Below are 24,366 nucleotides of genomic sequence, written 5' to 3' on the forward strand. Positions count from 1 at the left end.
TTCTGGGGTGCTGGGCCCAGAGAGGTATGGTACTCACCTGCCCCTGTACATCACACAGCCCACAAAATGATGGAGGCCGGCAGTGGGCCCTGCTGAGAGCTCGGGCCCTCACCACCCCGAGAGGGGCCTTGTCACTCCTGGCAGACCCCACAGGCCCTCTAAGTTCTGAAAATTTGTCCACTTGGGCTCTGGAGCTCGGCCCCTTATCTGTGCCCCACGTCTGGGAGCCCAGTAGATGCCCATGGAAGGGAGGAGGGACATGTTGACTACTCTCTACCCAGCTCTCTGCCTGGTCTCCCCACAGGTCAGGCCAGACCCCACGTTCTCCCAGTCTGTCTCCCCCAACCTGCCCACCATCCTGTCCAGACCCCCTCCTCCACCCAGAATGCCCTCTGCGCACACTGCAAGGCAGGTGACCCTTCAGCCAGCCTGCTGCATCCCCGCTGTTGCCAATGCTGACTGACTGTGTGTCTGTCCTGGGGCCACTATAACAGTGACCACAAACTGGGGGCTTGAGGCAGCAGTTCTGGAGGCCAGAAGCCGAAATCAAGGTGGCTGCAGGTCTTTGCTCCCTCCAAAAGCCCTGGATAGAATCCTGACCCACCTTTCCCAGCTTCAGGTGACTACTGGTGCTAGTCCTTGGTGCCCCTCAGCCCATCGATGCATCACCCCACTCTCTGCCTCCGTCGTCACGTGGCCTTCCTCCTGTGTGTGTCTTCACATGTGTTCTTTTCTAAGGACACCAGTCCTATTGGGTTAGACCCACCCTTCTCCCATGTGACCTCATCTTAACTAATTACATCTATAAAGACCCTATTTCCAAGGAAGGTCGCATCCTAAGGTACTGGGACCACCAGAACACATCTTTTTGGGGCCACCATTCAACCTGCTACAGACTGCTTCCCCTGGGCTAATATCAGCCCAGGGCCAGCTCCCCACAGGCCACCCTGTGGTCACCCCTCACAGATGTGGTAACAGAACAGTGGAGGTTAAGGGACCCTGCCCAGCCCCTTCGTGACTAGCATAGCCAGGATCAAACTGCCCCCTCACCCCAAGCATACAGTTGGAGCTTGTGAGGGTACAATGCTTGTGGGATAATAACAACATTGCAGGGACACTAAAGGGCCAGCAAAGGACTAGTGCTGGACCTTCCTGAGAAGCCAGTAGGCTCTGAGGGGGGCCCTGCTTCCCGGCCTGTCGTGTGGGGTGGCCCCTATATCACATGAAGCCCTCAAAGCCACACTTTGGGTGATTCTAGAACTTTCTCCACTTTACAGATGGGGAAACTGAGGCCAGGGGGCTCAGGAGTGGGCCAAGTCTGCTGGCCTGGGCGTGGTCAGCCATCCTGCTCCCACTGGCGCCCCCAGCACCTAAGCTTAGAGCAAATGTCAACACTGGGTGGCAAGCTGGCTCGCTGTGGGGTGGTATAAACCAGGATGGCCATGCATCAAAGGGCTGGGCTTGGGCTGTGGCTCCCAGATCCCAGAATACCGCCTGACCTTGGTGATCCTCAAGTGACCCCTGTGTGGGCAGCCTGGCCTGGCAGCTGGATGCCCTCCCAGGACAGTGCCCCCCAGGGGAGTACCAGGGGCTGCCCGACGAGGCCCCCATTCTGACTGCCCACGACTCCAGGTCCTTCCTCCAATTTTTGGCCGTGGGGCTCATAGTGCTGGGAGCTGACCTCACAGTGGGAGCCCTGCTGCCGGCCTCTCATGGGGTCCCAAAAGCACAGGGATCTGGGTGGGGCCAGCTTAGGCACCAGCCTGCATGGCCTTGAGCAAGTCACTTCCCCCTCGGATTAGGAAGGTGCCTGTGTTAGGCTGCAATGACCTATCCACTTGCTCACAGGCCCCAGGGCAGGAAAGGCCAGGCTGCCACCTGCTGCCTGGGCCTCTGTGTGCCCCTCTGGACCACCAGAAGCAGGTGGGCAAATTCCCTGGTAGGGTCCTGAGGAAACAGGGACCAGCTGGGAAGCTTCAGTGGGAGAGATGTCCTTCACCGTCCCCCCCGCTACAAGTATGTGCCAGGCCATGGACAGCCAGCGGGATGGTCCCTGCCCCTGCCGAACAAGGGGTGCCCTGTGAACCGGGCAGCAGGCTGGGGCAGGGGAGGGCGTCCTCGTGGCGCCACAACCAGGAAGGGACTCTGGTTGGAATTACGGCGCTCCTGGAAGGCACAAGAGAACCAGGAGGCCCAACATAGCCATTTCCTAGAGGTTGAGGCCTGGAGGCAGAGGCAGGGCTATGGACATGGGTGGGACAGAGTGCGGTGTTCCCTGTGAGGCCATGGCCAAAAGGACAAGCTGCCCGACAAGTGGGCACCAAGAGAGGGTGCACCTCGCCAGGTCAACCAACCCCCACAGCCGTCTTGCCCGGGGGGCTGATGTCCACCTCACTTTGCTGCCCACTGTGGCCTCTGAGGGGATTCGGGGAGGCTGAGGGATTCCAGTAACCGAATCCCCAGAGACCGTGAGGTCCACCCTCTGGAGTGAAAGTGAGGAAACGAAGGTGAGGGGAGACGGGGGCTCGAGTGGCCAAGCAGAGCAGGGACAGGACCCACCCTCACGCCTCCCTGCAAACCACCCGTGAGCTGGCGCTTGAGGGGCAAGGGACTGGCTTCGTTCCACCCTCTCCTGAGTGACCCCAGACATTCCGCCGAGCTGTGCTGAGTCACCGGGAAGAGGAGGACTGCGGTCGGCACAGGAAGGTTGGGCAAGGCCTCGCCCTCCCGGTGGCTACGGGGATGCTTAGAGCTTGGCACGCAGCCCAGCCCACTCTCTCGGCCCCCTCCGTGGCTCCCGGGCCTGGTTCCTTGCCAGGGCCTGGCTGCATCCTCCAGCTGGCCATTCTGGCCTGGGGAAGGCCAAGGGCAGGGTCGGGCTGAGACTTCCATCCTCCACCTCAGGAGAACTTTCCCGGGCCTCCGCGTGCCAGGCTGGGTCATGACCTCTGTCCCCTGGGGCTGAGATGCTCCAAGTTGAGATTAGGGGGATTAGTGGGAAGCTGTAAATCCGGGTATCACTTGGGAGGGGGCAGCCCAGGTGAGCCGAGTTTGCCCTAGAGAGCAAAAGCAAGTAATGAGGTGGGCCCACACCCAGCTCTCCCCCCAGAAGGTACGCAGATCCCCGGTAAGGTCGGGAGAGGCAGCCAAAGCAAGGTCAGGTGCAGAGTGCGTGGCTAGGGCTAAGTTACCTGGGGCACCAGGCAGCCCACCTGAGCAGGTGAGACCTGAATGGTAGCCAAGGAAGAGAGACAGAGGCCCGGGCCAGGGGTGCTTTGGGAGTCTGCCTCTGGCCGCGTGTGAGGAATGGGCTGCAGGGGTGGAGAGGAGGCTGGACGGTGTGTGAAGCTGCCCTTTCCCGAATGTCCTCACTCACCTGCATTCCTGGAGTTCCTACTCTGTTCCAGGCACCAGGGTGGGCAAAGGCTCTCCCAGGCTTGGGGGTCCACGGCCTAGGGCATGAGGAATTGCAGGACTTGCCCAGGCCTGGATGTGGGAGTGAGGGAAAGAGAGGACCCCGGAGGAAGGCCCCCGGTGCAGGGGGTGGCAGCAGGGAGTTCCAACTGGCGCAGGGAATTGAGGGTCCTCAGGGAGTCTGGGCTGCAGGGGTGCCTTGGGGTCACCAACACAAGGATTGTCTTGAGGGCCCTGAGAGGGGAGAGGCTACCCCCCAACTCCAGATGGACAGAGAGAGAAGAGGGGGCCTGGAGGCTTGTGGTCTGAGAAACGGCCACTGCGCTTGGGGGCTGGGGACCTGGACAGGGAGTGTGGGACAGTGAGCGTTTGCCAGATGCCCCCTGGGAAAGGTACCCAACTGAGCGGAAGTCTGTGCGGTGTTGGGCTCAGCCAGCCTCCTCAGCTGCCCTGACCTGTGAAGGGGCACCTCGCCTCACCTGGAGAGCAGGCGAGGTTGCAGGTATAGCCTGGCCGCCCTCAGGCTGTGCACAGGCCGCGGGAGCAGCCACTGCCAGCAGAGGCTGTGTGATCGCCAGCTCTGTTCCAGGCCCCCGTCTGAGGAGGCTGTGCCAGGCCCGACAGCAGGGAGCCTCCCACCGCCAGCCCCCAGTGGTCTTCTGCCCACCAGTCCTTCCCTGGCTGGCCACTCCACTGCGCTCAGCGGCACCTCACTCAGGCCACAGGTGGGGGCAAACAGCGACAGGCAAGGCAGAGGGGGGCACAGGGAGGTAGCGTCCCACAGCAGCAGCCCCCAAGCCTGTGGGACCCAGAGGGAGAACAGGGCTGCAGGCAGCAGACAGAGGAGCCGTACGTTGGGTGCCTGGACTGTGTGGCCTCCAGGACGAGGGGAGGGAGGAATGGGTAGTAGGGACCACAGGGAGCAAGGCTGGAAGGGCTGCCTGTGGGGCCTGGGGGCACAGGTGTGGGAGGACCCAGGGAGAGGAGTGGGTGTGGACACAAAGAGCAAAGAGGGAGTTGGGGGGCTCTAGCCAGTGGAAAGCACGAAGTGACAATTCCAACCCTGACCCAATCCCACCCCCAGGACCTAGATTGGCTCCAAGGAGGGGGAGAGGGAGACCTGACCCTCCTCCTACCCCCAGCCCACAGCTCAGGATGGGGCAGAGATGGCAGATCCCCAAGTGGCCACCTGTGGGACCAAGGGCAGGTGGAATGAAGCAAATGGGAGGAAAAGTTGGGGGGACTGGATCCAAGGGCCTGGGGCAGCAGGTCGGGGCAGGGAAAGTCCAAACCTTAGGGGCCATGCCCTATCCAGCCTCCAGGCTGAAAGGTTGAGCTGAGAGGGGAGGGCTGTGTCCCCACCTGCCTAGCCTGATCCCAGGGAGAGATGGGTCTCTCTGAAGGCCTGACCCGACCTGGCCTGGCTTCCCCAGGCCAGGTCAGCCCCACAGAGCCAGTGGCCTTTGCTGCAGCCAAGGCTCCAGACACCTCACGCTCTTTATGTCAGGGTGGGCTGCTCCTCCCCCAGCACCCAGGTGAGCCTGCCTCCTACTCCATGCCCATCACTAAGGCCTCTGGCTTGAGGCTGGTGATCTGCCCACTGACGTGCGAGTGCTGGAGGGGACAAGGGTCTAGGGCAGGGCTTTGCTGCCCCAGGAGTAGGAAGGAGAGACCAGGGCAGCATCTAGACCCAAAAGGTGGCCCATGCCGAGCAATGCCTACTTCAATTTAAACACAGGAGCAGGCTTATATTTTACCTAGTTTTGTAATTATGAAAGTAATAGATCAGCAAGTGGTGCTGGGACAACTGGATCTTCACGTGCAGAAGAATGAAGTCTGATCCCCGCCTCACACCATACACAAAAATCCACTCAAAACTCAGCAGCCGGGCTTCCCTGGTGGCGCAGTGGTTGAGAGTCCGCCTGCCGATGCAGGGGACGCAGGTTCGTGCCCCGGTCCGGGAAGATCCCACGTGCCGTGGAGCGGCTGGGCCCGTGAGCCATGGCCGCTGAGCCTGCACATCCAGAGCCTGTGCTCCGCAACGGGAGAGGCCACAATAGTGAGAGGCCCGCGTACCGCAAAAAAAACAAAAACAAAAAAACAGCCTACACGTAAGAGCTAAAACCATAAAATTCTTGGAAGAAAACATAGGGGCACATCTTCATGGCAGTGGATTATGAGATATGACACCAAAAGCACAGCAACCAAAGAAACAAATATAAAACTTTTCTGTATCAAAGGACAATGTAAGAGAGTGGAAAGACAACCTGGGAAATAGGAGAAGCATATATCTGATTAGCCTCCAGAACACATAAAGAACTCTTAAAACTCAACCAAGGGACTTTCCTGGTGGTCCAGTGGCTAAGACTCCAAGCTCCCACTGCAGGGGGCCAGGGTTCAATCCCTGGTCAGGGAACTAGATCCCACATGCCACAACCAGGAGCCCGCATGCCGCAACTAAGAGCCCGCATGCTGCAGCTAAGACCCCGCACAGCTAAAAAAAAACAAACAAACAAAAAAACTCAACCAAAAAAATAGAATCCACTTGAAAAAACGGTACAGGACTTGAACAGATATTTCTCTAAAGAAGATATACAAATGGCTAGTAAACTCAAGAAAAGATGCTCATTGTCATTAGTCATAAGGGAAATACAAATCAAAATGACAGTATGATACCACTTAGATATCACTTCACACCTATGAGGATGACTTTGATTTTTAAAAAACAGAAACTAACAAGTGTTGGCAAGGATGTGGATAAACAGGAACTCTTATACATTGCTGGTGGGAATGTAAAATGGTGCAGGTGGAAAACAGAAAACAGTGTGGCAGTTCCTTAAATAGTTAAACATAGAATTATCATGATCCAGCAATTCCACTCCTTGGTATATGACCTAGAGAAATGAAAACTATGTCCACAGAGAGACCTTATAGGAATGTTCATAGCGGCATTACTCACAATCTCTAAGAGGTAAAAATGACCCAAATGTCCATTGACAGATCAATGGACAACCAAATGTGGGATATTATTCAGTCATAAAAGGGAATGAAATTATAAAGACAACAACATAGATGGACCTTGAAAACACTGCGCTGTGTGAAAGCAGCCAGACACAAAGGCCACATACCATGTGATGCTTTTTATGTGATGTACCCGGAACAGGCAAATTCACAGAGACATAATGCAGGTTAGCAGTTCCCAGAGGATGGGGGAGGAAGAAATGGGGAATGATGACTTACTGAGTACAGGGTGGTATTTTTATGGGGTTTTAATGGGGTGATGAAAAAGTTTTGAAACTAGAGAGAGCTGGTGTTTGTACAATATTATGAATAAACTAAATGCCACTGAGTTGTACATTTTACATATCCGTTGCATGCTATGTGAATATCACCTCAATTGAAAAAAAAAAAAAAAGTCAACTAATAGATATTCCCTGCGGGAAAACTGAGAAATTCTAGAAAAGTGTAAAGGAGAAATTGAATGTAACCTTACCTGATCCCGCTTGGGGCGTGTACCTCTCCCGCGGCATGTGTGTATTTCTAAGAGCAAACACGTGACCTACTTTGATTTGACTTTGCACACTGCTTTCCACCTCAGAGTCTGTCGGAAACCTTACCTGCAGTCATCGCCTTCAGAAACATGACTGGCTAGGTAAAACGAGGATGACTGCAGCGTCCTTCATCCTTCAGGCTGTTCTCAGTGGCCGAGGGTAGGAGAACCGTCACATCTGAACCCCCAGGGCCCAGGAGAAGAGGTGAAGGGGCAGACTTGTAGCTGCGTCCTGTACCCCAACATCAGGGCTGAGCAGCTGGAGGGGTGCGTGGCAGGGTGGGGGCAGTCCGCATAGCCCTCAGGTCCAAATATCAAGTCCACTCACCCCGCTGAGACCTACCTGGAAAGGGCCCTGCCTGGAGACTTCTGGGCTAGGGGTGGGGAGGGAGGAGTAGCAGCCTCCTCCCCAGGGGATCAGTGGTCGTAGCCCTGACAGCAATTCTGGTCTGGCTCGACACTTGTCCCCCACCCTTTCCTTCCAGGGTCAAGGGTTGGTGTCCTCTGGGGCCTCTAAATTCTTTAATCTTTCTTCAAAAAGTGGAGCCCAATTCCCCACCTTTTGAGTGTGGGCCGGACAGAGTGACTTTAACAGTGGAAGCTGCAGGAGGGATGATGCTGGATTTCCAGGACTGGGTCCGCAAAGCCCCCTGGCTGTCTTGGACCACTCACTCAGGGGAGGCCAGCTGCCATGGTGTAAGACACTCCGCAGCCCTCCCAAGAGGCCTATCTGCAGAGGACCTGAGATACCCTGCCAACAGCCACATCCTGGAAGCGGGTCCTCCTGAAACCTTGACCACCCAGCCCAGGTGCCCCCAGATTCCTGACCCGGAGACACAGGGCGAGTAATAAATGCTTACTCTTTTAAGTGGCTAAGTTTGGGGGGTGATTTCTTGTGTAGCAATAGAGAACGAATACCTCTCTCGCCTATGGGGGGTGAGAGGGGGCCCCAACACCAGGCACCTTGTCTTCTCCTGGTGGGGCCTCCCCTGGAGCCGAGGCTCCACATCTATAGATGTGGGTAGGGGGAGGCAGGACATTTGGACACCAGTGTTTTGACAGGATCCTGCAGAAGGGATGTCATGGCTAAGTACCGGGCACTTTCAGATAGCCCAGGCCTGCCTCCACCTGCCCGGGATCCTCCCGCACTCACCTGGCCCCTGAGCTCTGGCCCCCAGTCTCACCTGGGGAGGAGCCACGATCCAGGTAACAAAGCCACAGCACAGGCTCACTGGCCTCCCCAGGGAAGAGGGCATAGCACGTGCAAAGGCACAGAGGCCTGGAGGAGAGCTGGCGGGAGTCCCAGGAGCCTCTCAGCCTGGTGGGGTCGGGGTGGGCGCTGCTCCGCTGCACCCCCAGTCTCCACAGCCGTGTCATCCACACCTGGCCAGGCCAGTGGCCTCCTGCCCACTCCCCATGCCCTGCCTCTGCCTGTGCACTCCCACATCTAAGCTCAGGTCTGCACTTGAGTCCTGCCTCCTCCAGGCCAGGCCCATTTCATCTATGGGTGGGGGAGAAGAGAGCTCCCGAGGGCGTCACAGGGTGCCAGAGGGTGTGGCAGCAGCCTCAGGACAGAGGCTACCTGTCCTCAGAGCCTGTGGCCCTAAGAAGTTCCCCCTTTCGCCCCTTGCAGGTGCCCCACCCTCGATGCCCTCACTGGCCGTCCAAGCAGAGCTCAGTTGAGGACGGGGGTGGGTGTGAGGGGTGCAGGGTGCTGGGTGACTTTGGGAAGGTGGAGGGCGATGCCGAGCTGGGGCAGGCCTCAATCTGAAGCCCGGTGGACGGATGTTGGCGTGGGCGGGGCAGGGGGGCTTGTCCACATGGGAGCGCCCCCCCCCGACCAGTCTGGCTGGACGATGGGGCAGGAGCGACACCCCTAACAGGTGAGCTGGGTGAGCTTTCAAACCCTCCCAAGAGTGGTCAGGAGGGCTTCACTGCCACTTCACAGATACGACACTGAGGCCAGAGTGCGTCAGGGTTGACCTGGGCTGCCGGCACGACTTCCTCTCTGCTGGGCCCCTTCACCCCACCTCGACAAGAGTCTTGGGCACGCCTGCCCAGCAGCCCCACTGACCTTGGGTGCTGAATGTTTCGGCAGCAGCACCGACCCTGTCTCAGTCCTGTCTCTTAGTGGCATGGGTGAGGTCACTGCGGCCACTGAGGAGAGGGGCCATTGGCCCAAGTCTGCTGCCCCCACCTGGACCCAGCCTCCCATGCTGGGTTGCTCTTCCTCACCTCCCAGGTGAGACCCTCCCTTCAGGACTGCTGCAGGGTCAGGAGGAGTGGGCAGCTGGGGCGGCCCCCCCTTGTGACTGACCTTGGCCCAAGGGGCAGCAGCCAGCCGGGTTCCCCCGGAGAAAGCCAACGGCTATCAGAGGGATCACCCACCAGGGCCCAAGCCAGAGCCCACCCACTCCCAATCCCAGCCACACCTCAAACGCCTGCCACAGACACCCCAATAAACGCACAGAACCCCACCCGGAACTCCCACCCCCCACAGACACCTCCAAGCCCCACCCATACCCTCACCCCCGTGCCCAACACCAGCCTTGGGTGGGGAGGGCAGGTGAATTAGGCTGGGCTGGGCAGGGGTCTGGCCTCTGCCGCCTGTTTTTACCTCCGCCCACAGCCTGGGCCAGCCAAGTAGTCAATATGTTTATTTTTCAGGGCGCCTGAACTGACTTCGAGGAAAAGCCGAGGGGCAAGCAGGGAGGAAGGGGCGTGGCCTACCTTGGGGAGGGGCCTGTGTACCGCTGGCCTCAGTCTTCCGGAAAGGCGGCCTCTCCACCCTGAATCATGGGAGGTGTGGCCCAGCTGTGGTGTGAGTGAGGACCGGCTGCGACAGTCCTGCCTGCCTCCAGGTCCCTAAGGACGGTGGGGTCAGGAGCCGGACCCCAGGGCAGGGGGGCCCAGGCTCAGCCAGAATGTCCGCCCCATGACTCGGCTTTCTTCAACCGACCCAGCCTGTGCTGGCCCCGAACCCGTCCACGGGGTGCTGGCAGCCGATGCTGGGTGGCACAGGCAGTCCAGGGGCAGGATGAATGGCCCGGCTGGGGCCTGGAGCCCAGTGGGGGTGCCCAGGGCTCAAGGATGGGGCCTCTGCATGGCCCCATCAGACCCTGGAAGGTTCCCTGATGCCCGAGATCTGGCCCTGCATAGGAGCAGGAGGCCTGTCCCACCATCCTTCCCGGGGGGCTGCCCCTGAGACCCTCTGAAGTCTCTCCAGGTTTCCAAGATCATTTTCAGAGACAGTGGCACGGCGGAGCCTGGCTCCCATCCACCATCTGGGTGGAAAATGGAGATCAGACTCTGAGAGGGTGATGGGCCCAGTAGACATTCCTGCTCTGTATCCATCTTCTCTCCTTGGGAAGGGTGAGGCACAGTCCCCACCCAGGAGCTGCAGCAGCCGGGGAGAGGGTGCAGGCAGGCCTGGAGGCCCCTCAGAGCACGTTCTAGGTCCTGATGGGACCTGCAGCTGTGATTTGGAACAACTGGAAGAATGAGAATCCAGGAGATGGAGCAGGTGGGGGCACTGGCAGGGGCGTGGTGGACCGTGGGGAAGGGCAGGGCCAGAAGCAGGTTGGGTCATGAGGGAGAGCATCCCCCCCACCTTGCCAGGGGTGGCTGCACCTCCCCGGGTCACCCACCCCGTCCCTTTCAGAAAAGGGGAGCTTCAGTTGGGGGGCTAGCCCAGGGCCACTGTGGGGGACCAGCCATCGGAGTCAGACTTGGGGTGGGTGTCCCTGGCCTTCTCCGCCCCTCCCCTGCACCACAGAATTGCACCCACTCCTTCCCTGCTGTGCTCAGGGCTCCTGGCCCTGGAAAGTGGACTGAAGCACCCAGGGGGAGCTTGGGGTCTGGAAGGCCGAGGGTCTCAGGTTGTGGAGGTTCCTGGTCCTCCCCTGCAGGGCCCTGGTCCACGGGAGGCCCTGGGGGGAGGCTGCTCTGCCGTTCAGCTGACTGTCAGCAGGTGGTTTCCCACGCCGGGCCACACACAGAGGCCATCACTCTGCCACCCCACTTTGGTCTTCCTCCACTTCCCCAGTCAAAGCACACTCCCTGGAGCCCTGCTGGGGTGGGGGCGGGGCTGGCAAGCCGGTGCCTGATCAGCCTGCCCGCGGTGTCCCTGGGAGGGAGGAGCCCACATTTCAGCTCTGGGTGAGCAGCCAGGCTGGCCCTGGGGCCCACACCCATGGAAGACCATGCCTGAGGGGCCCTGGGTCTGGGGAACTGTCCTCTCCCTCCTCGGGGCTCCTGCAGGACCACAGTATCTCTGGATAAACACCCCCAGCCCTCCCAGATGGAAGCTTGGTGTCCCTTTCCTTCTTGGGGAGCAAGGGTGGAACCCAGGCACTCCCTCAGATCACTGGGTGGGGGCCCTCCCCGGTTGCAGAGCTCAGAGAAGACCCAGCGCTAGTCTGAGGGAGGCTGGGAGCAGGCCGGAAGACCCCAGCCACCCCACATCTGTCTCCCTTTTTGGGCGCTCTGAGGTCTTCCATTTGGGGGTGGGTGAGGGCAGGAGCGGGGTGGGGGCGGGCTCGAGGGCTGCACAGCTCCTACCTAACAGGAATCTTTGGTCCCTGGGGTGAGGGGCACTAGCTCCCAAGCCTCATGAAGATGGGTAGGGCATCCAGGTGGTGGCAGGAGGGGCCCACGCAGGGCAGGGTGTGAGTCTAAATGATCTGAGGCAGAGGAGGGAGGTGCCCCATCCCAGAGGTTGGAACTACGAGCACGGGTGAGGGATTCCCTTCTGCAGCTCTGCCCTGCACCCCCTCAGATGCCCTCCCATGCTGGTGTACCTCCCACCTCCAGCCGTGAGGAAGCCAGTGAGTGTTGTTGGTGCAGGCAGTTGGGGGTACCATCTGATACCCCGTGGGGACCCCCTTCCTTCCCAAGGGCCCCTATAGACACCCAGGGTCCAGGCCAACTCAGCAGGGCTTCACCTGGGAGGCCCAGGCCAAGTTGCTGCTGGAGGCTTGGGCTGTGCTTCCTGCTTTCTTCTGTGTGTATGCCTATGTGGCAACTTCTTTAGCATTTGGGGGTGAGGGTGGTCGGGTCCCGGGCCGGGGTGGCAGCTAGACCAGCTCAGCCTCTATGAGTGCTAGGGCTCTTCTGACAGGGGGTGGGGGTGGGGCAGTCTCCCAGCATCTGAAAAAAAAAGCAGAAGGCCTCAGTGGACTTGGTGTCTCAGAAGGGGTGGTCGGATGGTGAACTCTGGGCCAGGAGGCCAACACCACCACCATTCTGCCCACTCCTCTGTACTGTGCCAAGGCGGGTGGGCCACCCCATAGGCCTCTGGAGGGGGGTAATCTTCCAGGGATGCTCACTCTGTCACCCTGTCCAGGATAAGCTGGAATCTTTGCCATAAATCCCAGAGACACCAATGCCTGGCTTCCTGTAGTCCCAGAAGACTCGGGTGTCATTTTGAAGTAGGTTCAATGGAAAGTGGTCCTGTGGCTCAGGGGCAGCCACCAAGTGGTGTCCTGGGCCCAAGCCACCAATGGCCACACTCCCTGGTGCCTCCTCAAACCTCAGTTCTTTCCATCTTGCAGATGAGAAAACCGGGGGTTTGAAGCTCCTTGCCCAGGATCAGCCAGGATCAACGCTCCCCTTAGAAGAGTGTCCGCGGGGTGTGGGGATGTGGAGTATGCCTTGGGGCCCCCGCCATACCCCCAGCACAGCCAGTTCTGGGAGCGCGAGAGGAGGGGCAGCGCCTGTTATCTGGCTCAGCAGGGCACAAAGCCACAGGGGGAAACGGAAGTCAGAGAGGACGGAGGCCTTGCCCAAGATCACCCAGGCAGCGCGGGCTGGGGGTTGGGGGGCCGGGGCGGGTGTCGGCCCCGAGGTTTGGATGGGGGCGCAGATCCCAGGGGGCTTGGCCAGGGAGGCCTGCAAAACCCCAAAGCTGAGCCGAGAGGCGGGAACCCCACGGGGTCCGCGGGCACTTCGCGGCGTGGGGTGCGTCTGGATGCGCGCGCTCACCTGTCAGAGGGCGCGGCTCGGGGCGCGGGGGGCGACGGGGGTCACTGCGGGACCCAGTTGGGCTCCCATCAAGCCCAGGCAGAGGGAAGCGAGCGCGCACAGAGTGGGAGATGGAGGGGCGGGAGGGGGCTGCGCGCCCGGGCTCCCAGCCCAGCGCCAGGGGATGACGAGGCTGGGGGGCCGGTCTGAGGGCGCGGGGGAGCGGGACTGGTCGGGCGAGAAGGCACAACCCGCGCCGGTGTCCGCGCCGTCGGGGAGCACCGGGGCGCCCCTCCCGCGGGGTCCATGCAGGGCGGCGCCAGGCGGCGGTGACGTACACTGGGGAAGTGCCGCGCGAGCGGCCTGAGTCGCCCCCGGCACCGCGCCCGGCAGCTAGGCGAGCAGAGACGCGCGGCGGCCGAGCGGCAGCAGGTAGGCACTGCCCGGGTGCTTCCGCGGCTCCGGGACTGGGACCCTCCGAGTCGCCCTGGCGCTGAGTCTGCACCCGGCGTGGGAGCGTCCTTGGGGTCCGCGCTTTTGCCTTTCGCCCTCCTGGTCCGGGGGCGCCCCGGGCACAAATGAGCCCCCCCCGGGCGGCCCCCATTGAGGGCCCCGGGGAGCCAGCCGCACCCCTCCGCGCCCTCGGACCCGAGTCACGCGACCTCGACTTCCCCGACTCATCTGGGCGCCCCTCCGTCGGGCAACCCTCGGGCTGCAGCTCCGGTTCCGGTATAAATAGCTCGGTTCGCGGCGAGCGGCTGGGGCTCGCCGGCTATATTTGGTGGGGCTAACGCCCCCTTGCCGCGGCCCGTGCCCCCTTGCCGGGGGGATTGGGGAGCACGTGCGCTCCAGGCCGGGGCGCCCGGGTGGTGGTGCCCGAGGGCCCGTCCTCTCTCTCACCTCCCTGTTCTTACCGCCGCCCTAAGCACTCACCAACCCAAACCCGCCCTCAGGCAAAGGCTTCTGATCCAGTCCCTGGGCAGAGAGAACGGGGACCCCCCTCCAGGATCAGACTGGAGTCCCTGAGCTCGCCTCACCCCGCTCCCAGGCCCCTAGCCCTGGGAAAACCAGGTGGGGCCTCAGGGGCCTTGGTTTACTTACCTGAAAAGTGGGTTGACAACTTACCTACATGGATGCTGGCCCAGGCCCGTGGCTGGCAGGCCTGTGAGTGGAAGGGGAAGCAGTTGGGGTCATGGCCGCTGGGGTGGGGTGGGGTGGGGTGGGGTGGGGTGCCTGGATTCTGGGTGAGGGACAAAGGGGCAGCCCAGGGCCCAGAGTGCTTCTCTGTCCCAGATGCACTAAGCTGCACACCCAGAGGTGCCTGGGCTGACAGGATCACTCTGTGTGATGACCATGGCCAGGCTGAATGGTCTGAGGGACAGGAGGTGGCAGCTGGACCAACGGCCTTCATGCAGCCGAGGTCAGAGGGGCTTGTCCAAAGCCAAGGGCATCGTGGGTGCTGTGTGGGTTAGTGGGTTCAGGGGTCCACTGCCTCATTCTGAAGGCCCAAAAGTCTTCAGGGGTCAGATGGGCACTGGCAGGGACAGGGACAGATGCAGGAGTGTGTCCTGGAGGATGGACTGGGCCCTTTGGGCTCAGCTGTTAAGGAGTTGCTCCCACGGTGGGAGGTCTGCCCCCAAGGGGCTCTGAGGGCATGGGTGGTAGTGCCCAGACAGGTGTGGAGCCTTCCTGCCCAGCAGTCTGTAGTGTAGACAGTGCCTGGGGTGGACTTTGGGAGGCCTGATCCCAAGACAGGCTCTGTAACAACCCCATGTGACCTTGGGCAGGGCCTGATACCCAGGAGGCAACACAGCTCTCACCCACTCCAGCTGTACACCTCAGTTTGGAGGGCAGAAGGAGCGGGAGGTGTTCATGCTCCTCAGGACACTGGCCAGGGACAGTGTGTGGAGCGGGGTCTGTGGGGTCCCACGCACTGGCTGGTGGTGTCCGTATGACAAGGCTGACTTGCACCAGGGCGGTCCTCCCAGAGACCTGGCAGGTGTGGAGGGGGCCAGTTCAGCCCCCTCGAGGTGAGGAGCCCAGCAGAGCGACCCCAGGGCCCCGGGCTGGCCCTTCTGGGAGGTGACCAGTGGAGAAGACAGCCAGGCAGAGCGATCAGTCCATTGGAGACACCTCCGGATCAGGCAGGATCAGGCCTCGGGCGCACTGGGCCCCGACACAGGGGCGGGGCAGGAGCGGACAAGGCATGGGGCTCCTCATGGCTTCGCCTCGGCGGCGAGTGCAGACCTCCCGGCTTCAGTCTCCATCTGTGAAACGGGCTGTGCGGGGAAGTGGGTCCCGGAGACCCGGAGTTCTCAGTCAATGTTGCTAGCTCCAACTCGCGCCTACCTGGCCCAGCCCCAACGAGGGGACAGTGAAGCGGGCCCCGCTCTGTGGGAGCCGCGGGGTCCCCTTCGGCGCTCGGGGACGCCCAGTGTGGCTCCGGGGCTCGCTGACCCGGGCAGTCCCGCGCCTTGGCTGTGCGCTCTGGCCAATACGGTAGCGGGCGGGAGGGCGCCTACTCCAGGCAATACGGCGGCGGCTCCTCCCTTGGCGCGGTCACGTCCCCCACGTCCCGCGCGCGGCCATGCAGGGGGGCTGGGGCGGGGCCGTGCGGAGCATCCTCTCTCCCAACGCCCCCACCCCAGCCCCCCGCTGCCGGCGAGGTCGGCCTGACCCCCACCTGTCCAGCCAGAAGCTGGAACGGGAAGGAGCGTCCGTTGTCCGTCCTGCACCCTCGGGTCCGGTGGGGGTGGTGGTGGGTGGAGCTTAGGGTCCCTCCACATCCTCCTCCCCAGCCGTTCTCCCCTCCTCAGCCACCTCCCCTCTCCTACTTGTTCCAAAGGCCCTATGGTGGCCCTATGGTGGTGGGAGCTGGGAACCCAGTTTTGGTGGAAGGGGGCCCCTCTTGGCTGGTGGGGCTTGCCGACACAGAGACCACCTTCTGGGCCTTGGCCTTAGGTTACAGGCTTTCGGGTTGGGGGGCTGTAGGGAGTTGAGGAATGGGACAAGGTGGCCACGTGGATGGGCAGGCCAGGCACTCGCAGGCTGGGCAGGGTTGGGTCAAGGCCTGGAGGGGGGCAACTTGGGCCTGCTCAACTACCTCCTGGCCCCTCCTCATTGCCCACTGAGCTCTCTAGAGGAGGGGGCTCTAACAGGGTAAGCACAAAAACATCCCCAGGGCCACTCTCGAATGGCCTTCTCCTGTCATAACAGGGTGATGGTGGTGGAGCGGAGAATGACTCAGAGCTAGGGGCTGGCCTGGGGCGCAGTGTCCAATCTGGTGAATGAGGCCACTGTTTCCACCCCACCGGCCCCTGCAAGAGGACGTGAGCCCACCTGAGAGTTTGCAGGGGCACTGGGCATGCGGTGGAGAGCTGTGTGGTCAGTGGAGGTGGGGTGGAGGGCCCAGGCCACCCACTGCCCGGCTCCCACCTCCCCAGAAAAAGCCCCAGTCACCTCCCTCCAGTCACAGCTCCTAACACAGGTGAGGGTAGGGCTGAGGTGGGCATCTGGGGTCCTTTCCCCCCTCTTGGGAGGGAGACAGGCACTTTGACCAGTGGTGGATGGGTGAGAGTGTCCTGGATCTTCTAGTTACCTGTTTGCACAACAGGGGCAGTGGGGGAAGGAAGAAGGGGAGGTCCTCCCTCCTCCTGAGGTGCAGCACCCTCTTGCCTGTCAGCTACCCCCATGGGCTTCAGGGGCCTTGGGGCTCGAGGAGCCAGGTGCTAGCCACCCTGGCCTGCTTCCCTGTTGCTCAGGCATGTCTCCCAAGCCTCCTGGTGTGGGGAAGAGTCAGGAAGAAACGTAATTGCCCCTTTCCTGCCCTGCCCACCTAGAGCTAGTCTCCAAGGACTAGAAATCCAGTTAGGTAACTGGCCAGCCTAGGAAGTGCACCGACTAAGCACCTGGGACAGGCCACAGGCTCTAGGGCTGGGGGCCCCCCTGCACTGAACCCCGCTCCCTGGGTTCATGGCCTGCCCTGGGGACTGATAGGCCACAGACCCAGGACCCAAGGTGGGTGAGGGGACTGCCCGTACAGAGGCCTAAGGAGCAGCGGCAAGCTGTGGCTGGATTGGGGTGGCAGAAGGGGTCTGGGAGGTGGTGAGGCCAACAGGATGTGAGTTCAGGGCTGGCTCTGAGGTAGGCGTGTGGGGTCGGGTTGGGAACACATTGGTATGAGGTTTGCACTAGCTCTCCGGGTGGATGTGTGGGGGTGGGGGTGAGGCTGGACACTGTCACCACCAAGATGGCATTCAAAGTGGGTGAGTGTAGGCAGAGAAGGGGGGCACTGGGGAGAGGGGTAATGCAGAAGCTGGAGCCTGACCCCAGCTGGGACCCTCACCCAGATAGCCAGTGGGCCCCTAAGGGAGCAGCTGGTGGGAGCCCTTGATTTGGAAGGGCACAATGGACGGGTCATTCTGAGGGACCTCTGTGTACATTCCTCTTTGGGCCGGGACCTGGGGGGCAGCCCCTGGAACCTCACCTGACCCAGAAACGGGCACATACACCCCACCTGGGAGATCAGCTTTCTGAAGCCCAGAGGGCGGGTTATTTCTGGGCTGCGTACGTGGTTTGCATGCTTCTCTGGGAGACTAAATGTCACTGAAAGGACAGCCAGCCGGCATGTGCTCACAGATGTGCTGGTGCCACCTCCCTCTGCGCTGCACTGAGGGTCTCTGACCAGCCCCCAAGGGGGCTGCTCCTCTCACCCTGGGTTTTCCTTGGAACACCAGCCAGCCTGTACCCAAGCCTCCCTCTTCAACATGACGGGCTGGGCTGATGAGGACATTTTGCTCTTGGAAATCCCAGCCCCTTCTCCACCCACCCCCTAAATACACAGAGCACTGCTGAGCGAAATCCCTTTGCCCCCAACCTAGAGCCCCCCAGTCCTCCATCATCTTCCCTGCTTGCTCACCACCACCTCCACCTCTGTTGGCAAACTGAAATTCACTAGAAACCTCAGTTTGAGGACCATCTGGTGTGGGGAACAGGGCGGGGGTCATTTCAGTGTGGCTGGCACCCTGGGCTGGGGGGTTAGCTGGGAGAAAGTAGTGTCTGAAGAGCTTCTGGGGCATTCAGGGGTTGGTGGGCGAGATGACCATACTGGGCCTTGGTCCAGGCACAAAAGGTGGCCCCCTCCCGACGTGAGCTTCACATGGCAGCCCCTTGGCCCACGTAGGTCCCAGAACACGCTGAACCCTCCTGCCTCTGGGCCTTGGCACCCATCCCTCTGCCTCCTCACCCTCCCAGATGCTAGTTCTCCTGAGGATCCCGGGGGCCTCCAGGGAGGACCCAGCCCTGGCGGGCAGAGAATGGGGCCTCAAAGGTTGGGGTGCCCATGATCCCCATGGTGCACCAGGCATGGCTGATGGAACCACGGAAATCTCAGAGGGAGGCCCTCCTTTGTTCTATTTTGGAACCTTGGGTTTATAAGAGTTGGGCTATTCCTAATTGCTCGGCCCAGACACACTCCCCTCCTTGGCCTCTACATGGCCCACTTGATTTACTTTAAAAAGCCCACAACCCCAAACATGCCAGGATTCTGAGGACAACCAGCCCCTCAGTGCTCCCATGACCATGACCACTGTCCTGAGTCCTGGGTCTGGGGTTCCTGTGCTTTCTGCCTTAAATAGTGTCACTGCATCAATAAGTATTGCTTAAGGTAAGTATATCTTAGGAATGTTCCCATTCCTAAGATATACTTATTAGTTTTTTGTTTTTTTTAATATCACTCAGATGCATGTACCTTTTAAACTTAACGCTATCAAGGGGAAGGGACAGCAGCTCGGTACCCCCACCCGGGAAGTTTGGCTGCGGATGACCTTTGTCCATTTGTCCCGTTCCAGGCTCAGGCACCCGGCTGTGTTGTCAAAGGCAGGGCTCTGGAGGAGAACCTAGGGGTGGGCCACACCGAAGCTGTGCTCAGACCGTCCCGTCCCAGGTTCTGTGTAGCCTCAGATGTGGAGGTGGCCACCCAGGGGGCTATGCCAGGTCACGGGTCTGTGCACACATTTGCAGGAGGATGGGGGGCTCCCTTGGCTGGGGTGCCCCCGTGCACCCTTCAGCTGTGTCCCTGGATGGCTGCGCAGCCCTTGGCCTCGGACGCACCCTTCATCCTGCTCACTGAAGCCCAGGAGCCTTCCAAGCACCGGGCAAAGTGCTTGAAAGAGCACTGGGGTCTGAGTGCCGGGAGAGGTGAGGGCTTCTCCTAGGTTTCCCAAAAGGGGCGCCTGTGGCCCTGGCCCAGCTGAGAACCAGCAGAGGCTCTGAAGGTGGACCTCTGGCCCAGTCCGGGGTGGGGGGCAGGGCTGCTGTTCTGCTCTGGTGGGCTGTGTCTGCCTTGTCATCACCCTGACAGCCAGCTGGCTCCTGGAGGTCTGGTCATCAAAGGGTGGTGCCCACGGACAGCAGCTACTTCTTAGAATCACCTAGGATGCCCTTAAGAAACAACCCCCCCCCCAACACCCTTTGAATCAAAGCCCAGGACCTCCCTCCACTGCTGAATCAGAACCTTGGATACCCAACTGTCCACTGAATCAGAGACCACCCCTCACACTGAGTCAGATCTCAGACGCCCCACCACCGCTATGTCAGAGCCCAGATCCCCCCAGACTACTGAATCAGAGCCCCCAGAGGGCACAGCACCTGTGGTTGTAGTGCTGGGGGGCAGGCTGGAGGCGGGGGGGGGGCGGTGGGGAGCAGGGAGTGTGTCTTATTTTCCACATTCCTTTCCCACCACACTGAAGCTGTGCTCAGACTGTCCGGGGATAGAAGCCCTTGTTCCCATTCCAGAGTCCGGTCCCAGGTTCTGTGTAGCCTCAGATGAAAGAGTGGCCACCCGGAGGGCTGTGCCAGGTCAAGAAGGATTCAAGGAAAAGGGGCAAGGGGTGGAGTCAGGACAGATTATGAAACCCAGGAAGGCGGGCTGATAGGAAGGGGGCTGTGGTGCTGCGTGTGCAGCTCATGCAGGAAGTGCTCGGGCATCGTGCAGGTGGAGTGTTTACACCACTAAGTCAGCAGATACTACACATCAGCGCTTCCCCCACCAGGGAGCTGGTTTATAGCTCACCGCTGGTGGGGAGACACGAGAGCTTCAGTGGGCAGCAAGCGGCTGGATCCAACACGCCCTCCCTTCCCCACGCCTGCAGCAAGGCCTACTCTGTCCTTGAAACAGCTTCTGTCAGGTGAGGTGGGGGCACTAGGCCACCAGGCTGATCTCTGGGATTAGGGGGTTTCTGGAGCAAGGATCAGGGAGGGGTAGGGGATGAAGACGGCAGGGGAGGGGAGGATCTCCAGGTGGAAATCTGCCTGCAGTGTTTCAAGTTACTGGGCCTCAAACGAGCTTAGTTCCTGGGGTTTAAAAGAGGAAAGTTGACCCTGAGCTTCTTCGGGTTTTGGGCCAGCAGTGGGTGCGGCCAGCTCCCTCCTTGGCAGCCTGGGGGCTAGAATGGTTTGCTCTGGTAGGCTGGATGGAAGCGTGTCCCTCCTGCCCTTCCCTCGCCAGAAGGGTTAAACTCCAGCAGCCGACACACCTTCCCTTCCACCTGGGCTGGCCCTGCTGCCCTCAGGCTCCCAAAAGAGCTGCTGCAGGTGGATGATAACGAGATGGGACAAGTCTGGGCCAGCACAGTGACCCCCGCCCTCCCTACCTGCTTTCCCCACCCCGCACAGCACAGCCTGTGTGAGCCTCTTCTTCAGACTCTCACTTCTTGTGCAGTGCGATCAGAGTGGAAAGGATCGGGGAGCCCTGTCGCCCTGGGGGTGGGAGAGCAAGGCTGGCCACACCTAGATTGAGGTCTCAAGGGACTGCAGCCTAGATCGGGCCCCAGGTCCTCACCAGGGCTGGCTTCACTGCCCGAGGTGCTGGCTGCTAAAACCACACTGCTTCCCAACACAGGGTCAGGCGGGAGGCCCGAGCATGGCTGACTTCCCCACTGGGGTCTGCCCTCCTCAGGAGGTAACTTGAGACATGGCTGAGCCCAAAAAAGCCACTGCCCTTTAAAGCCAGCTGTATGGGAGCAGGCCAGGCCTGAGCGGGGGAGGGAGGAGGAGCTGCAGCTGCTGGTCACCCCAGACCTTCCTGCCCTGCACCCAGCACAGGTGAGGGTCAGAGGCAGGGCTCTCAGGTAACATCGGGCACGTGGCCTGGCCCAGAGCTGAGCTCCTGCTGGGGGCTGAGGCCTGAAGGGAGGGGTGGCCGGCCTGGGTGCCAGCCCTCAGGTGTGTCTCTGTCCCCACACTGCAGGGCTGTAGCTGGGTGACTGCCTGACAACCGAGTCAGCCTGGCTTCCTCTCTTTCTCAGGGACGCGGAACCAGCCCTCCTGGCCATGGGAGGGGCAGTGGTCGAAGAGGGCCCGACGGGCGTCAAGGCCCCAGATGGGGGCTGGGGCTGGGCCATCCTTTGGGGCTGTTTTGTCATCACAGGCTTCTCCTACGCCTTCCCCAAGGCGGTCAGCGTCTTCTTCAAAGAGCTCATACGAGAGTTTGGGATAGGCTACAGTGACACAGCCTGGATCTCCTCCATCCTGTTGGCCATGCTGTACGGGACAGGTGAGGGGCTGTCATGCCAGGTGACTGCCTCTGGGAGTTCAGCAAGTTCAGTTCTGGACAAAAAGGCCTTGGGGTCAGGGGTTGGGTAGCGCGCCCAGCGTCTTCAGCCCCGGTCCCCAGGGGCACCTGGTGGGAAGCCCTCGAGGATGCCGTGGTCTCCAGAGTGCAGACGAGCACAGGCCAAGGCTGTCTGGGACCCTGTCCAAAGGGCTGTGTCTGCACAGCTGTGCTGGATCCCGGAGCTGTTCTTGCTGCCTGCACAGACCAACCAGAAAAGACCCCTCTAACGGGGACCGTTCCTTGTGAGCCATGCTTTGCTTAAAAGATGGGCGAGCGTGACCTGCACGCTGGGCACCTGGTGCCCCTGTGTATCCTGAGCCAGGGGCAAGGAGGCATCAGGGAAGGGCAGGTCTCTCTGGGCATGGAGAGCCTCGGTCCGGCCCCTCAGCTGCTGTCCCCCATCCCCCAGGCCCGCTCTGCAGCGTGTGTGTGAATCGCTTTGGCTGCCGGCCCGTCATGTTCACAGGTGGCCTCTTGGCGTCCCTGGGCATGGTGTCTGCATCCTTCTGTGGAAGCATCATCCAGCTCTACTTCACCACTGGGGTCATTACCGGTGAGTGAGGCCCCGCCAGAAGTGGGGCGGCCGGGTGGCGATCGCTCACGTTGATGGAAGAGAAAGGACCTCCCAGGGGTGGGCAGCTGTGGGGTGTACCCACCCAGAGCCATCCCGTCCCTCGTTCCCCGTCTGTCTCTCCCGGGCACGTGGGTTGGCAACAGGGGCTCTGAACACACGCCGAGTCTCCTCATGTCGACGCCTGTCAGACCCACACATAGAATCGTTCAGGCGGGAGCCCGTGCTGGGGAGAACTGGGGCTGGGCCACCTGCGCTCACCCACCCATTCCCCTCCAGGCTTGGGTTTGGCGCTCAACTTCCAGCCCTCACTCATCATGCTCAACCGCTACTTCAACAAGCGGCGCCCCATGGCCAACGGGTTGGCGGCAGCGGGCAGCCCGGTGTTCCTGTGCGCCCTGTCCCCACTGGGGCAGGTGCTGCAGGACCACTATGGCTGGCGGGGTGGCTTCCTCATCCTGGGTGGCCTGCTGCTCAACTGCTGCGTGTGTGCTGCACTCATGCGGCCCCTGGAGGCGCCCCGGCTGGGTTCAGGTTCAGGGCCTGGGCCCCAGCGGCCACCCCGGCGGCTCCTGGACCTGAGCGTCTTCAGGGACCGCGGCTTTGTCATCTATGCCCTGGCCGCCTCCATCATGGTGCTGGGGCTCTTTGTGCCGCCCGTGTTCGTGGTGAGCTACGCCAAGGACCTGGGTGTGCCCGACACCCAGGCAGCCTTCCTGCTCACCATCCTGGGCTTCATCGACATCTTCGCGAGGCCCACCGCCGGCTTCATCACAGGGCTCAAGAAGGTGCGGCCCTACTCTGTGTACCTCTTCAGCTTCGCCATGTTCTTCAACGGCTTCACCGACCTCACGGGATCTACAGCCAGTGACTACGGTGGCCTGGTGGTCTTCTGCATCTTCTTCGGCATCTCCTACGGCATGGTGGGGGCCCTGCAGTTCGAGGTACTCATGGCCATTGTGGGCACCCAGAAGTTCTCCAGTGCCATTGGCCTCGTGCTGCTGCTGGAGGCCATAGCTGTGCTCATTGGGCCCCCGTCGGGAGGTGAGTGCTGGGGGCAGGGTGGGGAGCGAAGTTCCTCCACTCCCTGAGGCCTGGCCAGGCCTCCGGGCAGTTCCCACACCTGCTCTTCCTGGGGACGGTACTCACCATGGGGGGCTCTTAGCTGGAGGGACCCCCCCTCCCCCACTGCTCCCAGCCTTGTCTAGCCAGGCCACCGTGTACCTCAGCACATGGCCAGCCGGTGTCAGGAGAGAACATGGCCTCTCACACACCCTGGGTCCCCCTCGGTTCACTGTGGGAGGAGGCCACGGGCTTGAGTCGTGGCCCAGGTGATGGCTCCAGGGTGGAGTGCTGGTCCTCCTTTCTGGCTGTCCCCACACGCCGGGGAGGCTCAGAGCTGAAGATCGGGCCGGCTTCTGTTACGTTGGGCTTTTGCTTTATTTTTTGATAACTGAGAAAATAATGGTGTGCGATTAAAATGGTGTGGACGGTGGGAGCAGTGTGGCCAAGTCCCCACCAAGCCTCTGCACCTGGGTTTGGGTCTCTCCAGCCAACCCTGTAGTCCCCCTACCTCCCACTTGGCCTTGGGCCTCTGGCTCTTCCTGCCTGGAGAGGTCTGGGGCGAGGGTGAGGAGGTGCCTCAATCGTCACTGTCTCGGGGTCCCAGGGTCCTTCTGGGGCCCAGGTGGTTCCTATGAGGGCCACCACAGTGACGGGCAGTGGGGCCAGATCCCTCCAGGTGCCTCCACCTGGCAGGGGATGAGGCCCCACCGGAGGCTCTGCTCCAAACCCTTGTCAAAGCCACTCTGCTTTAGCCTCTGAGTCTGTGCGGCCTGGGGGAAGGTGGTGGGGGTGAGGGTGGCTGCCTCAGGGGCCCTGGCCTGTCCCCGGCAGGGCACTGGTGACTGGGGGGATCCGGGGGAAGCTTCAGCCCTGGGCTGACCCTGTCCCCCTGCACTGCAGGCAAGCTCCTGGATGCGACGCACGTGTACCAGTATGTGTTTGTCCTGGCGGGGGCTGAGGTGCTGGCCTCCTCCCTCGTGCTGGTGCTGGGCAACTTCTTATGCATTGGGAAGAGGCCCGAGGCGGCCACGGAGGAGGAGCATCACAAGCCCCCCGAGGACGTGAAGGTGGACTCTCGGGAGGTGGAGCAATTCCTGAAGACAGAGCCTGAGAAGAACGGGGAGGTCGTTCACACCCCAGAAACGAGCGTCTGAGCTGGGGGAGGCCAGCAGGGGTGGCAGGGAGCTGGAC

The 24,366-nt window shown here is 61.2% G+C and overlaps 1 protein-coding gene across 2 annotated transcripts; it reads left to right on the forward strand.

Moving 5' to 3' along the window:
* Positions 1 to 13,307: 13,307 nt before the first annotated feature.
* SLC16A3 (solute carrier family 16 member 3) lies at positions 13,308 to 24,329 on the forward strand. 2 transcript variants are annotated; one of them, XM_059996544.2, is made up of 5 exons: positions 13,308 to 13,357; positions 21,232 to 21,479; positions 21,949 to 22,092; positions 22,390 to 23,154; positions 24,076 to 24,329. In XM_059996544.2, the coding sequence occupies exons 2-5, from the start codon at positions 21,257 to 21,259 to the stop codon at positions 24,327 to 24,329; spliced, it is 1,386 nt and encodes a 461-aa protein (XP_059852527.1). In that variant the 5' UTR covers positions 13,308 to 13,357; positions 21,232 to 21,256. The 2 variants fall into 2 exon arrangements, with proteins under 2 accessions (XP_059852527.1, XP_059852525.1); XM_059996542.2 differs by lacking the exon at positions 13,308 to 13,357 and adding an exon at positions 20,070 to 20,112.
* Positions 24,330 to 24,366: the final 37 nt, after the last annotated feature.

Source organism: Delphinus delphis, chromosome 19 (genome assembly GCF_949987515.2).
Source record: "Delphinus delphis chromosome 19, mDelDel1.2, whole genome shotgun sequence".
NCBI lineage: Eukaryota > Metazoa > Chordata > Mammalia > Artiodactyla > Delphinidae > Delphinus > Delphinus delphis.

Coding starts and splice junctions, on each gene's coding strand:
- SLC16A3 (XM_059996544.2), top strand. CDS start 21,257: ATGGGAGGGGCAGTGGTCGAAGAGGGCCCGACGGGCGTCAAGGCCCCA. Junction 21,480..21,948: donor GGCCATGCTGTACGGGACAG/GTGAGGGGCTGT, acceptor CCCATCCCCCAG/GCCCGCTCTGCAGCGTGTGT. Junction 23,155..24,075: donor CATTGGGCCCCCGTCGGGAG/GTGAGTGCTGGG, acceptor CCTGCACTGCAG/GCAAGCTCCTGGATGCGACG.